Below are 18,893 nucleotides of genomic sequence, written 5' to 3' on the forward strand. Positions count from 1 at the left end.
CCCGCTGTCCCCCCTCCCTATATGACTTCAGTCCCTGGGGAGCCAGCATGGTTCCTGCTGCCAGCGTGCCCCGTAGCAGCAGCTGCCTCTGAGCCTTATTCTCACCCTTGGCTGGGGAGAAAAAAAAAAATAATCTTGGCAGCATGGAGCAAGGGACAAAGAGCAGAAGGGCCACACCAAGGCATGCCCCAGGCCCGACTGCTCCCTGCGAGCGCTGCTGAACTCCTGCCTCAACACACACACAGTGGTTCCTTGCGGCACAGCCTCTGCACCAAGCATCTGGCTGAATTTGGGGGAGGTGCTTTGAAAGTCCCGAGCTGAGGAAAGCACTGCGGGCATGCAGGTTTGATGGGGCTCCAGTGCATGAGCCTCTGGCAGATGCCTCCTTCAGCCTGGCTGGTGACACCGAGCTGCAGCATAACAAGCCTTTACACTGCATTCAGCCAGGACACAGCGGGAGTTGTCCACGGGAAAGAATTTCCCCAGGAAAATCATATTTGGCCAAGTTATCAGTGCAGAAAAACATGGAACAGAGCTGTTCATTTGCTCCACCTGAACAAACCAAATCTGACTGGCAGCGTTTTGCTTCTTTGCAAAAAGAAGTGCTGCTGCAGGGATGTCTCATCCCCACCGTGCTGCGTTGGGTGTCCCAGTCTGCCTTCTCATCCTGCCCATGGAGAAGGACATCTGGGCAAAACTGGCTCTTGTAATATCTTGTAATACGACCTGGAGGTCTCCTCTGCCAAGCGGTCTGGCTCACCACAACCATGCTGCCTGACATCTAATGGGACATGCTATACCATGAGGCGTGACTGACCAGCATCAGGACTCCCAGCTCCCTCTACGCATCGAAGGACCATAAAGAAACCCCATTTCGCTGCTGAATCAACTCAAAGTGGAGCGCTCTGGGTCCATCCAACAAACCACACCAAAATGTTTTCACTTAGAGGAAATTAAAGCTTTTTTTTGGCTGCCAGATTTTTTTTTGATCTGCGTTTTTCAGAGTTTTGGTACCGAGGGATAAAGAAACAATATCCTGACTCTCCAAATCTCAATTTAGCCCACACCCATGGATTTCTGTGAAGCAGAGTGCCCAGCAAATAAAGTCACTTTGCACCTACAGGGGACAACCTGCTTTACTGGCTTGGACACCCCTGCATCACCCTGGAGGTGCAAAAAGCCAGACCAGCTCCCAAGCCCTGCTCTAAGAAATCAAGGCTTTCTAAAGAGAAAGAGAACCCCCCCCCAAACTGGCAGGACTTCAGGGATGAGCAGAGCTCAAGGTTCAGTGCAGAACTGCTCCCAAGAGCAGCCTCTGATGCTCCCTTCACACCAAAGCTTGCCTGAAAACTCAAAACCAAGCCTGGAGAGACTAGAAAAAGGGAAAAAAAAAGGGGGGGGGGGGCGGGGGGAAGAATAAAAAGCATCCTACTTACCACCAGCTCGGTGAACATGACGTCCAGCTCCTCCACCGGTGGCATGGGCAGCGCGGGCTCCATGGTCTGCAGGGCGAAGCTGCTGTCATTGCGCAGCCGGTATGTGATCTCAGGGTGGTCGCTGCTGCGAAAGCAGCAGAAGATGAAGGAGATCCCCCGACCGCTTCTCTTCCTTGGGGCCATGGCCAAAATCCTCTGCGTCCCTCCCTCCTGGGCACTAGATCCTGAGGGGAAGAGAAGAGAGGAGGCTCGAGCAACCGCCCCGCAGCACTGCACTCCCGTCCCACCGAGGGGAGGAGGAATCAAAGCCACCCACGCGCTCGGCGTGGAGGGGAAGAGCGGAGACGGTTTATGTGCCAAATATTTCTGCTCAGATTTGACATTTACGGTGCTGGCAACCTTGACGACCACGCGAATTAAAAAGATGCATTTGCTTGCCTTGTGCCCAAGCCGGCAGCGGCAGGGGGATGTGCTGCTGTTCCCGTAGGGAGAAGGGTCCTGGACCCCCACCACTGCTGCAAATCCCAGCAAATCCCCACCGATCTCCCCATGCTGTGGCAGCCAAGCCAGCCCCCATCTCAGTCTGGCAAATCTGGGAGGCTGCTGCCAGGAACAGCTGGATGTGCTCAGGCCCACCAGGTATGTGGTCCCCAGCACGGGTGACTCTGTGCTTGAAGACCTTATGTGGCTCAGGATGCCCCAAGCCACAGACAGCAGCAGAGCTGAGAAAATATCCTATATTGTCCCCCCAGCTCTTAAACGTGTCCCTAAACATCCACCGGCAACCGCCAGTTGGGCGGTTCTTTTTCATGGAAAATTTTACTTGGCTTTAATTAGATAAACCCTACTTGAAATTCCAGTAAATATTTACAAGATGCGATTTCAGCTGATAAAAATCACACAGTGCCGGTAGCTCAGACTTTCCTACGCAGTGCTTGTGTCGGGCATCGCTCGCGCCAGTGGCTGCTTGGGTTTTGCTGATTTCTGAAACTCGGGTTGGGAGCAAAGCTCAGGGCAGGAGACGTGTCTTGCCCGACCGATAATGGCAAGGACCAGGCAAATATTGCCCCAAAATTGGGACTGTCAAGTCAACAATACAAGAAGAGGGGCACCTACGAGGAATGAGGATGGCGGAGAAACACCCTAATGAGAAAAATTAACCAGCAAGGTAGAGAATTTTTAAAAAGCCTAACCATTTGTCTTATAAAGCCACACACCCACACATTTTATCTCTGTGAAACAAGATGCTGGGATGTTAAGAGACAGGACAAACAGCCAAGGTTAATGCAGAAGGTTGAAATATGGATGACTCAGATTTATTAACAAAACTATGAAGAGAGTTGGGAAAAAAGGTCAGCATTTGGAGAGGAGTGTCTGATCTCCCTGGAGCCAGCCATTCCCCTCCAACTACGGATTTATACGTTCAAATAAACTGCTGCTGTGCCCCACAGAGAGCCAGCACCAGAGGCAGGTTGGGGGAAGACCTGGGGTCGGACCCAGCACCACTGCTTGCATGGTAAATGCTGCCCTCCCAAAACAGGGACCTTGCAGAAAATTCAGGCTCTACCCACATTACTTTAACAGAGGATCTGACCCTTGAAATGGTCTTCGATCGCATATTTTTAGCACATGGTGTAATCATCTGCTGAACCACGAACGATGGGAAACAGTTATTGGGTCTTCACGGGGGATAATCCCAGGCTGTGAAACTGCTCTGTGCCCAGTCCACAGGGTCCCCCCTTCCCAAAAAGCCCCAAATCTCATTTCACATTTAGCATCTTGCATGCAGAAAAATGCAACCACTGGAGGAATTTCAGCTGCCATGAAATCTCTCTCATCGCATCTCCCCAGCAGCCAGCACCGCAGCAAATCCATTAGCAGCCTGCTGGCATCCCTTCAGTGTTAGGAGGGTTTTGGGACCTGCTGGGGAGTTTCTTTCCTAAAGGGGAGAGGGAAACAAAAAACCAAAGGCACATAGCCCTCTGTCCCCTCTAATGCGGAGGAAAACATTGCAGGTTTGGGTTTTAAAGAGCCACGAGGAGCAGGGCACAGAGGGAGATGCTGGTGGCTGCCCAGCTCTTCATGCCTGGCACAGGACCTCAGTCCTGACCTGCATGTTCTCAGCTGTGCAAAGTTTGGTCACTTGGTCGTTCCCAGTCCGTGGGTACGGCCATGCGTGCCCAGAGCAAGGCCTGATCCTGCTCCTGCAGCCAGTCTGGTGCAAATGGACCCGTTCTCTTCTGCCATGGGGTGTTTTCCATCCCCTTTTCAACACCACATCAACCTCATCCTTGAAACCTGCTGCTACGTACAAGCTCTGACTTGGGCTTGCAAAAATGTATGAAAAGCTTTTACCAGAACAACACCTGCTCTTCAGAGATACACACTACTGACGATGTTTTACGAGGAGTTTGAATGACAGACCAAAAGGCAAGATTTTATTTTGGGTTTTAAAGCATACAGTCATGTAGCAACCAAGGCAAAGTATTTTTGAACTGCTTCCAGCTTTGGAGCTACTGAGGTTCCTCATTTTCATCTATAAACAATTAAAAAAAACAAACCACCCTATAATGCAGGCTGAGTGGGCTGTAGGTTATTAGCAGCCAAGGCTAAAAAAAGTTAGAGGAGAACATGTTAGCTACCAGGCAAATAGCATTAAACCTTCAGAAGGCTGATGAATATTCATTGACATGACGGATCAAAATCAAAACACGGCACTCTGGCAGGTCGTGGGAGCTGCAGACAGCACAGATTGCACCGTCAGAACAAAGTCCAGCTATGCAGCCTTCTCCTTCCCTGCAAATCCTACAGAAATCAGTTATTCATGGAGAAAAACTGACAGCCTCTGGCAACCTGGAAGCTTGCGTTAAGGAGAGCAGAAGGGACTGGTTCCATGCAGCATCACACATTAAGTGTCCTGCTCCCGCCTCCCATTTATACCTTCAAGCACTAATTAGATCAATAAATTTAAGTCAGATTGCGATCTAATAGTGCCTTCTGGCCTTTACTATTGAGCAGGCCAGAATAAATTAAGTTTAATTGCCCCTGTACATACAGAACCAGGGAAGATAAGATGGAAGGGTCATTGAGGGAACTTCTAGCCAAACCCTAAATACCAAGGAAGGACTGATGGGCCTGAATCATTCCCAAATAACTTCGCTTTCACAGAAACAAGGGTGGAAATGCGTGTAGGATTTCACTACACGGATGATGTGTAGGGGTGGGCTCAGCCTGAAAGACCAGGGAGAGGAGGAGGAGGAGAAGGACCTTAGCCCACGTATACCACCAAGACCAACCAGGGGCCCCACGCAGGACAGAGCCCATGGGCTGCAGCTCAGCGATGAGGAGAGAGATGAGTTTTGTTGTTTATCCCAGCCCTAAAAAAAACCACCAAGCCTACATTGCCCTGAGCAGTGCTTAAATGGAATCAGTCATTAGGAGAAAATTGGACCCTGGTGTCGCTTCCGCCTTTGCTTTAAGGAAAGGAGAGCAGCAATTACTACTTGCATATTCAACAGCCTCCTCAGCAAGCTAAATTAGCCCGCGTGGAGCAACATGTTGCCAAAGCCTGTCTGTGACCGATGCCCCAACAAGCTGGTTTAAAGCCAGCAGCAGTATTGCAGCGTTGCGGTCTGCAGCCTAAAAATACCCAGCAAGGGTACAAACACATGCAAAGGAGCATGCACGCTCCCCTTCACACCCGCCTCCAAACCCGCCCAGAAGCTCGGAGCTAAATCCTCAAATATGAATATTAGTGTGTTGTTCCTCTGGCTCCTCTCCCATCCCCTCCCAAAAGAAGGATGCAAGATCCCGAGCGAGCTCTTTCTCAATGGCGAGCTTTATTTCAGTGCGTTGCACAAGAGGAGAGTATTTTTGTGCAATTGCAGTAATGCTCACTGACCGTCTCTGCCAAGCCCTGACCGATTTTGGCATCTTGGGCCATGTCAAGCTTTGCCTTCTCCCACCCCACAGAGTTTCGGCGCAGCCTGGGATGCTCCCAACCGATGGAAATTTTCTGACTCTCTTCCATCTTTGCGAAGTGACCTCCTTGGTTAGCGGTGGCCGGGAGTTGCTGGGCCTTGGCAGGCAGTTTTACAAGACACCGTCACCCCCACCAAATGCTAGAGCAGGGTGTCCTGGACCACTTTTTACAGCACATAGAAGGCAGAAATTTGGCATCCCACATATAGCACCCTATGCTTGTTCCATCCCACCATCCCAATGGTGCACCCTCCATCAGTGCTTCTCCCCATGCATGTAACACCCAGCACACAGCACAGTGCTGGTGTGCACATCAAACCCGCTCATTACTTTGCATTATTTTTTTAAACAAACAATTCTAAAATATTTTCCTCCCATGATAAGTCACGTCCAGACCTCCACAGCAATAAAAGCTAAATGCTCCCACGACATTTTTCAGACCAGCTGTATATTTGAGGCATCTCCTGAGAAACAGCAGAGCCTTCCCTGGACATGTTTTGATTTTTCACCTTACAGACCCAAGACAGCCAGCACCCTCCTTGGCCTCACCCGCTAACCCAACCTCTTCTCGGGTTCAGTCCCGATTGTGAGTCCTCTGAAACATGTGTGCCGTGCTCTGCTCATCCGATCAGGCAGCAGCGTTTGGGCTTATCCCACTCAAGAGGTCTCTGTTTCATATTTGCACCGAAGCCAGTGCAAAGAAACTCTTTTTAATGAGGGGGATCCAACCGTTATTTAATTTTAAAAATAAAATGTTTGAAATTGAGCCCTTGTGTGGATGAAAAGCTCAGAAACAGGATTGCTTTCCCCTAAGCAGGAGTCATCTTCCCTCCAACGCAGAAGCCCAGAGGACTTGAGCCCATAACCAGCACCTCCAGCAGATCCCGCGCTGAGCACAGTGCCGGCATCCCCAGCATGGCTGTTCCTGTTAAAAGCACCAGGATGATTTTTTGGCCACAAGCTCCCATGCCAATTTCAAAAATCCCTTCCTCCAGCATAAAGCTGTTTTCAGGCACAGGCTGCACAAGAGGGGAATGTTTGTGTTTGGTAGAAATCTGTGTGTATCGGCAGGAAGGGGAAAAACCCCAAAACACGTAGCTAAAAGGCTTTAAACTGTTTGACGATTGCCTTTTCCCCCTCCATCCACCCATGAAACAGCAGCCACGAAAGGGGATGGGGACAGGACCCTTCCCATGAAGCCGCAGGAAGATCAGCTGCCAGGAGGAGCCTGACTCATCACTAAATCACAAGAGCCGTAATTCTCAGCGTAAGCAAATCTCAAAGACTTGGGTTTCATGGATTTATAAATACATCTGCCAAATCCTGAATTACCCCAGATCCTCCTTCCCCTTCCCAGAAATCCTGTTATACTCCATGAACCCAACAAAGAGTGTTTTGCATCTCCAAACCTTGCTTGGGCTGCCCGGTACCCAAAGGCCACCAGTACACCGGCCCTGACATCGGCAGGAGCTGGCTGCAGTCACAGGCTCTCAGCTCGCTCCCGGAAAACTCCATCTGCCAGCATCGTGAAAAACCCAACGTTCGCCTAAAATGTGTTGCCTCCTCTTTGTATTCTTCTCTTTTATTGTGGTATTTGTCACAACCTGAAGCATACATCTGGGCCTGCCGTCTTGCAAGAAAACATTTTGCTGTGCTCCAGCGCAGACGAGCCTCGGGGGCTCAATGGTGAAATTCAGTGTGCAACAAGAAAAATCAAACCAGTTTATTCACAGAGTCAGTGAACATTTATATGCTCACCAGTGAGGAAAAAAAAAAGTTTCACAATTTGTAATGCACGAGAAAAAGCCTTCCTTTCCTCATTTAAACAAAATTTACACTTACTGCAAGCAGCAAAAGTGCTGGGAGAGACTTTTTTGTACGTGTCTGCATGGGGCTCCCATCTGGAGGTGCTGATGATGCTACTCAGGGAAAAGAGCAACAACCTCCCGCGCACTGCGAGAGTATCACAGTCCGGCTTGCAAGTTGCCTTTCCAGCGTGCGAGCGAGCTCCCCGCCAAGGGAAGCACATGCGCTGTTGAGTCTGCAATCCATTTTTCAGGGGGAAGAGCGTGGCACACAGCAGGGTGAGACGGGATCTGCCTTAGCGCTCTCCAGCTGAAATCAGTCCTTGGGGCAGTGCCGCTCAGTTTGGCAAGCCAGCAAAAGTCCAGAGCAGGGGATGGCTGCCAGTGTGTTGCAGGACCATGTCTGTCCCAGGGCATGCAGATAAGCTTGGGTCCAAGGAGAAGATGCTGCAGCATCCATCAGCTGCCCCAGGGATCCCTGCACAGCCCTTCAACCCCTTCAGTTACAGAGACCGGCACAGCTCAGTGCACAGATGAATCTGAGCAGGGAAGATGCTGCTAGAGTAAAACTTTGTTTAGTTTTTGAGGATTAAAAACCAAACTTCGCTGGAAGTTTCCCAGTCAGCTAGACAGCGAGTGGCACAGTAACACCAAAGGAGGTCACGAGTTCTCCATTAAAAGTGTGAACTTGACTGGTGACAAGATGAGCACCAGCGCCAGATCCTCTAAACTGCTACAGACTGCTTCTTACGGGAGCTCCAGCAGATCAGCTCAGGCAAATACCATTTATTTCAGGAACAAGGACAACAATCGTGCAACCACAGACAAGACCCAGTTTGGGAACCTATATAAATGTATATATATTTCTTAATACTCACTAGGGTGCTAAATGACCCAATTCTACAAACACACATGTGCCTTTTTTCCAGCAGGTGGGTGGATTTGTGGTCCTTCTTTAGTAAACCAAAAAGCGGTGTGGGTTGGCAGTGGGAGGAAAAGAGTTTTCAACTCGCATATTCCTCCCTTAAATGCTCTGAATGATTTGCATCCCCAAAACCAGGCACAGCACTTGTTGGAGGTGGGTTAAGCCCAGGAGACTTCCCAGGAAGGAAGAAGGAGGTGGAGGTGGCGGGGGGCTCTCCGGGAAGGATGCTGGAGCATCCCCCTGCCCTCCCCGTGCCCCAGCCTGGCTTCAAAAGGCAGCACAGAAAAACCCGGCAGAAAGGAAAGGCAATGCAAGGGGCCGTCCCTCTGGGTGCTCCCCTCACCCCGCTCTTGTTTTAGGGCGGCAGCTGCCGGCACTGCATTGTGGTGGGGCTCAAAGGGGCAGAGACAGCCCTTTCAGAGCCGAGGTCATGCACAGGGAGGGATTAGCACCGACCCAGGGCTCTCCTGAAAGCCCGCAGCCTTGCAGAGAAGACCCTTACAAAAGTTGTCCTTTGCCATTTGAACCTGGTCTCTCAGGGAGCTGGGCTGGGCGATGCCAAGCCTTGGTCAGGCAGCCCTCGAGCCCAAGAACAGTCAAGAGAGGGATGCAAGACCCCCTGGGCAGCTCAGGGGGCTTCTACAGCCCCACCAACATCCCAGGGCGAGCATCCTCCTCCATCCCAGCTCCATCCTCATCACCTGGCACAAGCACAAGCCAACATCCAGCCCCACTCCACTTCCATTGCTGATTTTGGCCCCAACTGGGGGAAAATGCTCACACAAAGCACAAAACACCTCCAGGAGACTAATAATACCAAGCTGTGAAGCCCACCCCAGTGTATCACAAGTTACATATAATTAGCCAGGAAGAGCAGCTTCAGTGATCAGAAACCTCCTGACATGAGGGGCACCGGGACCACCTCCCAGCCCAGCTGCTGCAAGGAGACCTCCCCTCTCAACATTCCCTCTTCATCCAAAAGGACATAGATTTAAGTCACTTCATTTCTGAGATCACTCCCGGCTCCAACTATCCTCTTTGATAATGCAAAGCTTTTGTCAATAAAAACTCAACAGCCTGGCAAGCGGGGAGAGAGGAGCTGTATTTCCCACTGGAGGAGGATATTTGTTTGCCAATTAGCCTTTTCCTGGAGAACAATAGTTCAATAAAAACCTTCCTTTATTTTAATTCCCCCTTTTTTTCCTCCCCCGCCCCCCAGCCTCAAGCCCTGCTCCTCCAATGAATATTTGGGCTATGACTTTGATTTATTGTATGCAAAGCCTCACTGCTGAGCTTTCCATTTCACTGCTCCCCATTTCAGCAGTAATCCCCAGGGTGAGACGGGTTCTTTGAGTGTAAAACTGAGGGGGAAGGCAGGCAGGTTTTTCCTCTCTTAAAGCCTCTTAATTAATTTGGCTTTGCAAACTGGAGTTTCCAAGTTGCTCGGTAGCAGACGCTTCCAGTCCATCAGCACAGCAACGTCTGCCATGGGGCCACCACCACAGCAAGGCAACGAGGAGCTACTGTCTGAGTCCTCACAGGCTAGTTTTGGGTTGTGTTTGGAGATTTTTAGGATTATCCATGCTTAAGTTGAGGCTACTGGAACCACTGGTGTTCATGCAGCTTGTGGTGTGTAGCGAGCTGTTTTTTTTTCCGCCTTCAAAATGGAAACTGGGTGGAGGCTGCTGTAAATAGGAGTCCTTCCTAACAGGGACCCTGATGGGCAGATATCATTAAACTTCAAGATATCATTAAACTTGTAGTCCAGAAAGTGCCCAAAGCAAACAAACCACATTTGTCAGATCTCTCAGCTGGCCTACCCATCTGCAATGATGATTTCCCTTTAAAGATTTTTAAATCCTGATGTAATCCAGAGTGATTTTTCCCCCTAAAGTATGAACCTGGGGTTGAGAATTCCTTCATAAATATGTCTGATGGCAGAAATGGCCCGCTGGCCACTTTCCTTCCAGTACAACACTAATACCTCCCTGTGCTTCAGCAGATGAACACTGAATAACAATATATGTGAGCTCACATCAGGCACAACGTGATGCCAACAGCTCCAGCATGATGCCTGCTCCCACCCAGCCTCGGAAAAAGCAGCAATTTTTATCACATTACACTAAAAGACTGTTTGCATTTAAACGTAATAAAGAAAAGCAGGCAAGCACAGCAGGCGAGACTAATTGGAAGGCTTGATTATATTTTTTTATACAGATGCAACACAATGTAGCTTATGGCAAAAGCCCGGCTTTGACCAGGATGGAGCTGCACCACTCCATGACACAGGACAGCGGGACTCGGGTTTCCCAGGAGAGCTGCTCAAACCCATCACCTGCAATTTGGAGAACCCGGCTTAATGGAGGCACACCGCTTTAATTGCCTAACTATCCTGTCTCCCACCGATGGCAGGGAGCAAGGAAGGGCTCACTCCGAAGTCGGCCAATGCATCGCTGCTGGGGATAGACTGAAGGAAGGTCCCTCTTCCCCGGCAGGAGCATCCGGAGAGGAACATCCGTCCGGTGGACATCCCAAGGGGGTCTATTTAAAAATGAAGGCTATCTTAATGCTTAATCCAGGAAAGTATCAGCATCAGCAGCATCAATACAAACCAAATTTGAACACACTGAGTACACACAGAGGATTTTTATTTTTCTTTTGTGCACTGATTTAACCAAATCTGTTTCTCCCCAGACACTCTGAAGTCCAAACAGGGCATCCATAGCATCCCTAATGCTTCAGGCATCCTGCCTGCCTCCATGTCTATATGTTGCTTAAAAAATGAGCCTCTCCACCCCACTGGAGCAAACATTCCAGTGAGGAAAGCCCCCTCGAAGGTGCAATATCACAGCAACAGTGGCCACCTTCCTGCCAGGGCTATGTACAGAAGTGTATTTCTCTTCTCTGCAGGTTTTCACACCCGCCACAAATTGCAATACAAGCTTCCCATCCCTGTAGATATTTATAAAATGATCTCCCTTTTCATTAAAAAAAGGAAAAAAAATAGCCTCGCAATTGCAAAGAACTGCTTGAAAAAGTGACCCAAGGGGATCCTGAGAGGCTCAGACACCCCGAGAGAAGATAACTGTGCTTGAAGTTTTTAATTTAATCTCATCTGCTGCAGGAAGGCAGTCTGCGTGTTCATATATTTGGGACTAGCCACACTCCAGACGCACCCGCAAGCACAGACATACCTTTCCCGCAGCCACCACAGGCACGACAACGGCTCAGAAAGCCACAACGTCACCCATTTCTGTTGGGGTACAGCATCAGCTCCCTCCCGCGTGCCCACTACTATCTCTGCAAAGATGCTCCATGGTTCAACACCATCAATTAGCTTGCCTTCCTGAGTCTTCAAACCAGTGCTGGATGCTCCTGGCCCTTTCCAAGCTCACAACTCCTTGCAGATGACTTCTTGCTTGGGGTTGGAGTACACCACTCTAGCCAGCAAAGTGAAAGTACTTCTCCCCATCGACACTGGTCCGGTTTACTCACAATTCAAAGCAATGGAGAACTTCACCTCTTTGAGCATTCCCGAGTCCTGCTGGTGGCAGGTCTTGCAGAGGTCTTCACATCTGCCACCTGGGCAAGGCTTCACAGTATCACTGGTGATCAGCACCTTCGCGACATTCCTTCAAAGCTCACCTCCTTTCCTGGCTTCAGGGTGATGTATTTGACTGATATCAGGTCCGCCCTTCTCTCCTGTGAGAAAGTGTGTCCCCATCATCCCAAAACACCCACCCATTCCTTTAGCAGCTTTGAAGCTGAAACACCTCTAGCAGCGGAGGTCACGACTGAGCTTCTTGCCGATAGGAGCCACTCAGGGTGGCAGCTTTCCATTAACCAGCTCACCAGATCTTTCAACACAGCCCAGGCAACACCGCTGATAATGAAGCGGGGCCCAGCAGGCCTAACTGAGCTTGAAGCTCAGTGAGATGAGCCTTATTCCTCGATTCGTGCTTCCTCATTCCCAGGCTACAAGGGTCACAAGCCAGCCAAGCACAGGCTTCAAGCAGTGCGAGCCACGTCCATTGGGCTCCTGAAGTGGCTAAGCAAAGCTCTGACAACAAAAAAGCAAAGCCAAGCCAGTGGGGATGGTGCTTTCCGACTCAGGGGCTGCAATGACATCAGAGCATCTCTGCTCAGACACCCACAGGAATCCTTGCCGTACGCTTCACCACAAGATGGAGGTCACCATGAGAAGGGGCTGGATAAGGTTGTTTTCTGCTTAGCTTTTAGCACAAGCACACCCATCTCAAACCCTCCCTACAGCAGAACAAGAACATCCAGGACCTGAACATCCAGAACCTCCATGTCAAACCCCTCCCTACAATGGAGAGGCTGAAGGTTTGGTGCCTAGCCACTGCACTAAACCCTGAAAAACATTTTCCTCAATGTCTAACCTCTGTAGCACATTGCTTCAGGTTAACTCTCCAGTTTGGATAACCTAAACACACACTAATGAAATAACTCAAAGAAAAAGCAACCCTGAGATCATCCACAATCTTGTGGCTGTCCACAGGGGAAGGAAATTAGCTAGCTTTTGGATAACAAATCTTTGCAGCATTTTCCAGCACAAGACCTGTAATGCTGCAGCAAAAGCTTGAAGAAGCTGCACATTGGATTTAGGTACCTGAAAACTCTAGATTCACTTCACTACTGCAGGAGATTGCCACAGAAAAACAGCCTGAAATAACTGCTTCTACAGAAAAACAAAACCAAAAACATTAATGCAGGTTTTTAGAGCTGGCAAGAGCTACCCGTCCCCATCGACTGCAACATAAGCTGTGAGAGCAGGAGGAGGGAAGAAAAAGCATCTTCCAGGCAATCGCAGGCATTTTTTGCCCAGCTGAGTGCCTCATGGGGGGAGCAACCCATGCATCAACAGGAGCACTTGAAGCACGCTGGCGCTTTATAAATTCACTTTCAGTAGATTTACCAACACGTCATATGGAGAAGGAATGCATGCTATGCAAATCCAGCCCCAGACTGCTCCCTGCCTAATCTAGCTTTAGATTCAAATGCTTATTACCATGGTGTCTAATCGGGTAACGCGTAATAGACAGGTTTAGTTTGGGCTCCCAGTACTTCAGCTGTGTTCTTACTAAGGCACCAAATGGGGGCGGGGGGAGAAGAAACAGAGAAAAAACCCAACACTGCAAAGAATTCAAGCTCTGGTGGAAGCAAAGAACAAAAACCAGCCATGGAAAAAAGTATTGACACCTACCAGTAAAAGCCAGGCAGATATGCAAACATTTGGCAGCTCACCAAGAACACAATGAACGTTGAGTCCTGTTTGCACCCTATCGTGTCCCTGCAGGGAAGTAAGTAGCTGGTCTTTCAGGGTCTCCCCCTTGCCCCCCTGTGAGACAGAAGGTGATGCAAGGATCTCACGCACCCATCTAAGACCCATCTACCAGCAGCTGGCTCCCAGCAGCACCAAGCACAGCTGGTCACACCATACCTCCAGACTACCTTATTGATGCTCCGGGCAGCCACGCCAGGACCTCCAGAGCCTGGGTAACACATGCCAACAAGGAGCTGTTTGCCAATTTGGGGACGAAGGCATTACCTTACCACATCAGGGTCTGCAGCAGGACACGGAAACCAAGGGAATGTCATTCCTGGAGGCCACCACCTCCCTGTTTGCTGGCACCAGCCACACAGCAGGGCTCACACCACAGCCAAGATTATCTCTACCCTTACCTGCACCAGGCAAGGTGATTCATTTCACTTCTATGTTTGTCAAATACAGTCGGTCTGTCCAAGCCATACATCACCCCTGGTACCTCCAGGATGCAACCCAGATGCCAACCTCTTACCTCCACCATGCAGCTAAAACTCAGCCATTGTGTACCAGAAATAACCCAGGGGCAGGGACACAAGACCCATGACTCAGGCTTGACAGGTTCTCCTCTCCATCTGCTGCTCATCTATCACACTAAGCTTTCCTGTGATGGAAGATGGTGAGGTTTTCAACACCATCATCCAGCTCCCACCTTCAGGATGCTGAATCCCAGCAGCTTGTCCTCCCCTGTCTCCACAACGTCGAATGGCACACAGACCTGCAACCAGCTCCAGCAAAGGGTCAAGACATGTAAATGTTGCTACCAGCCTCTGAAGACCCTACCAGACCACATTGACCCTGCTACGCTACAGAAACTACACTTGGTGGGGTAAGCAGTACTAGGAATACCAACACTAACAAAGAGGAGATTTCCCTCTGTGAAACTAAGCAACATAAGCCACATTTATATTAAGGCTGCAGGATGAACTTGTATTTATTAGACATCAGAGAATTCACATAAGCAAACATCCTCCCTGCAACACCTACGTGTCTGTGCAGAGTCCTGCAGCGTAGGCTTTCTGGTGTCTTGTAATGTGGTAAATCCAACTAAAGCACTCTTTATGGTTTGGATGTTCATAACATTTATGTGTATTCCCTGGCATCTAGTGCAGACTGAGCTTTCGTTGCATCCTTTCCCTTAATAAACACCCTCCACAACATCCTTCTAACCTGATGCCTGTTTTGACAAAACTTGCAGCAGCTCCACATATTTGAGATCAAAATCAACCTGGAAGAGAGGACAAAACCAGCCAATGGACTTGATCAATTGTCAGTGATGGGGGAGGAGGAGCAAATGGACAGACCAACTTTAAAGCTTCCTTTTGGTTAACTTTCAATGATGGACGTTAATACTGAGGAAAGTGACGCGGCTGATATTCTGCCTCTCAGGCACATGTGCTCTATGCTTCATCATTTACTGAATGAATATTCAAATGCTTTGAAGGAGAACGAAAACAAACCCAAAGAAACCAGAGATTGCAGCTCGCAGTGTTTTCATAAGCCTGTTCAAAGACCAAGCCAGATTTACCAGCGCCGGCGTCGTTGCCTGGCTGCACGGGCGGCTGGCCAGGCTCTCCCTCTGGCTCTGCACCTCCCCAGCTCATGGCAATGCCTGGTGCTGGTATGGGGGACTTTTTTCCTTGCTCCTGTAGCTGAAACAACAGCAGTGATGGTTAAACAAGGTGGAAAGTCTTTCCCACGCAGCCCAGCCCACAGTGACGAGGGAAGAAACCCTTTGCGAGACTCCCCACGTGAGGACATGGATGGAGGTCCTAGTGGAGGAGGAGTCCTTCCCAGCACTGAAGGAGCCAGGCAAATAGGATTTCCCTGGCCATGGGGACTAAATACCCCAGCAAAATTATACTCATTTGTGAGCCAAAAAAGAAAGAGTTCACATTCCCCTATTTATAGCCACTACCGCTTGTGGAGCTCTGTCTACAACAGTCTCCAGGACAGGATCGTTCCCAGTGATGACTGTGAAGAGGTCCCAGTGAAAAGGTCCTTCATCCCACCATGGCACAGGGACTCACGCATAGTTCACACACACGTATTTTCAAGGGAAAAAATATTTCAAAGCCTCAGAAGCTGCATTTCTGGAGCTGTGGATAACATACACGTGAAGAGCATGGTTCGCTTATGATAACCCAGGATGGCAACCCACTTGAGATGTAAAAATAATTTAATGAATAAGTATATTTAGATTTATAACCCAACAGCAGCTTTATTTATAGGGATGCCAATCACTTTTACATAGATATAAAACTGGCTGGCAGAATGCCTTAGACTACATCCAGAAACCCATCTGTAACAAATCTAAGCCGTGATATCTCTGCATACGTTTGGCCAAACAATAATGCTAATGCCAGCCATCTTGACTTTAAAATGTACATATGGGCCGGGGAGGGGGGGCGGGCTCGCCAAGCCTGCCACACGGCCAAAGAATAGATGAATTTTGCTATCACCTACTATAAACTGGTTGGGGAAAGGACCAGATGAAGGAAAACCAGTCACTGTCTGGGCTGTGTGGATGCTAATACCAACGCAACGGTGGCTGGAGAGCAAGCCAGCATCCAGGTGGCTACAGATGAACCTCTTTCAAAACCTTTCATCACTGAAATGGGGAGCTATAAGCAAGGAAAAAAGACCCAGTGGAGCTCTGCAGCACCTTTAAAAGGTGAGAGGATTAAGCTAGGGCTCTTCCATATAGTTTTTTGATTCATCGCTCAAGATACAAAGCTGGGACAGAGGAAGATGCAGGAGAAATTAATTGAAAGTCATCGCTTGGCTCTCGATCTCAAAGCAGACAAGGATTTCTAGTGAGACTTCTCTCCCATCACTGCCCAGGATCTCGCAGCTTTGTCTAAACCTGCAGATGTCAAGGGGAGAGGTTGCCGTTGATTTCCACGGGGCTGGTGTTGCAGCATCCCAGATTACCCCGTGTTGTCAGGGTGGGTCTGGGGGCTTTCTGTTGCTGCCCCTCCATCTCAAGTGCAGACCACGTGGAGAACTGAAAAGTAGCGTCTAATGCACAAGAACCAAAGAAAAAACTGCTTTTCATCCCAGTGGGGTTTCTGGGGTCTGGTTGTCTCAGAAATGGGGCGAACCAGGCATGGCTCCACGTCAAATACAGACTATGGGTAAATGTATCTCATCCATGAAAGCTGCAGTATTTTGGCAAATGCCAAGGCGGAAAAGGTTACTCTGGAATATTACTTTGAATAGGTCTGGGAACAAACCCAGCATTAATTTTCAATACTTATTCAGCAAATGATTTTAATAAACTGAGGGAGGTTTGCGCACACATACTGACAGCATTATTTGGTAGATTTTTGCCTCTGCTCCTTAGATAATTTATGAGAAAACTCCCAACAAACACGATCGCCTTCCAGTCCGATGTATGGATTCAACTGACCCTGCCTTGGGGACAAGGTAACCTCTCAAGATCCCTCCCAGCCCAATTTTGATACCATTTACACCACAAACTGTTTACAGGTTGGCATTTGCTCTGATTCATCCCTGGAAATAAGTATGTCTGAAAGAGTAACTGATGGAAAGAAAAAACAGAAACCAACAGCAGTTCCCTCTCTCAAGGACAAAGCAAAGGAAAACAACCAGACGCAGAGCTATGACACCCTCGATCCAAATGTTTTCCAAAACATTTCCAAATGTTTTCCAAAGCTTCCAGCTGAAGCTTTCACAGCTAGCCTGTGACTCCACCAGAGCCTCGGGCTGTGGTTCCAGCCTGTGCCATTATTTGAGTGCGGCATCACGGTGCGTCGCAGTGCGCGCTGAGGAGATGGTTAGAGATTACTTTTCCAACAACGCACCTGCCAAAACACACCCAAGACCCTTGTGCAGAAAACACAGCGTTTCGAAGAAAAACTGACTCTGCTTTCTCAAGGGGGCATCTTCCAAAGTGACGGAGCTCGATTGCTATGTGGGCTTTCAGGAAGAGAGTCACTGAATGCACGTGGCTAGATGTCCTCACCTTCATGGCAGGCTTTTGAGTTTATTCCAAGCACCTTAGGAAATCACTCCTCTGCCTCTAATCCTTTGGAATTATGGAAAACAATAAAATAAAAAACCCAAACAAAACCATAAAAAAAGTATTTAAAAAACTCACTTATGGAAAGTAAAGCGAGAAAAACATACATTTTTCTACACTTAAGTAAAAAAATGCTGAAGTTCTGTCCAAACACCAACAAACGTGGACATTTATGGTTATTACACAGCCAAAACTGAGACGGTTGTGGGAGATGCTGGTCTGAGCAGCTGACCCCAACTGCAGCAGCCAAAGGGCGAGCAGCAAGCTCTCAGCAGTGCTCAGCTGCAAGAACCAACCGCTCTGGGGACTGCGGGGCTGGCACACGGCAGATCCCTGTCCCCAGCCTCCTCACCCCGCTGCTGATACAACAGCTTCCACCCACCCCAATGGCCTCATCAGAAACAGCAGCGCCTGTAAAGCGGAGTCTCAGAGGTCCTTCAAAGTCCAAAGCTGATCTCCACCTCTTTCAACTTGCTTCTGGACACAATCAAAACCCAGAGCTGGCTCCTTTCTGAAGAAGCCTTCCTATCAACTGTATGCGGGCTTTTGATTAGACCTTTTGTAGAGTTGAAAAAAAAAAGCCTTGCTCGAGGATGATAAAGTCTAGACACTACAATATATTTTCCAGCTGATCCAGCAAACCTAAAAAGCCCTCCCTTGATCTCAGACTGCCATGATCAAAGCCATTATTCCATTTGGAGCCCTTCTGAAACTTTAGCTTCCAAATGTGCAAGTTATTTTTAAAATCTAAACCAGGCCAAGCCTCTTGTTTGGAGTTTTATGAGGAAAATGGGGTGTGCTCCTCCCAAACCTTCCCCCGCCATGTCTGGAAGTGGCTGTTGGGCACATGGCAGAGGATGAGAGCAGGGAAGTGGCCCTGTGCCTGGGGGCACCTCAGTGGCACCTGGTAGCCACGGTCTGTTTGCATGGGGGGACACAGCCTGTCCTCCAAGGGTAGCTATGGTGTGGGGGAATATTCCCCATCCTTGACTGAGATGAAGTTTTTTTGGAGAGAAAAATATCCTTTGCATCCCCATCCTTAGGATTTGTGTCTGCCTTTGGCATTCTCTGTCACAGGGGTGCGTTATTCTGGGGCCCAAGAAGAGGAAACAGCTTGAAACACTTTCATTTTCTACAGGAATTAAATAAAACTAAGCGCTACAAATTTCCTTTACCAGGCAGCAGGACACCCAAACGCACAAAGAACATCCAGTTCTGCACCAAGGAACAACTGGGGAATAAGGTATTCCAGGAAAAAAAAAAAAAATCATTCTCCAGTCTCTTGGAGGAGTGTTTCAGGTGGCTGAAAGGAAAGAAGAAACACACAGCCCTACAAAAGCATAGGAAAGCCAAA

At 49.0% G+C, this 18,893-nt stretch overlaps 1 protein-coding gene across 5 annotated transcripts in view; it reads right to left on the bottom strand.

The window, feature by feature from the left end:
* The window catches only part of DAAM1 (dishevelled associated activator of morphogenesis 1), a 98,497-nt gene that overhangs the window by 58,833 nt on the left and 20,771 nt on the right, over nucleotides 1-18,893 (bottom strand). For all 5 annotated transcript variants that reach the window (XM_087747995.1, XM_087747990.1, XM_087747992.1 and 2 more), the window contains one exon: nucleotides 1,437-1,660. In XM_087747995.1, the coding sequence (XP_087604121.1) occupies nucleotides 1,437-1,619 (183 nt within the window). In that variant the 5' untranslated portion in view covers nucleotides 1,620-1,660. The remainder of the gene's footprint in view (nucleotides 1-1,436; nucleotides 1,661-18,893) is intronic.

The sequence above is a fragment of the Nipponia nippon genome, unplaced genomic scaffold (assembly GCF_047370975.1).
Source record: "Nipponia nippon isolate SJK-2023a ecotype South Korea unplaced genomic scaffold, ASM4737097v1 scaffold_11, whole genome shotgun sequence".
NCBI lineage: Eukaryota > Metazoa > Chordata > Aves > Pelecaniformes > Threskiornithidae > Nipponia > Nipponia nippon.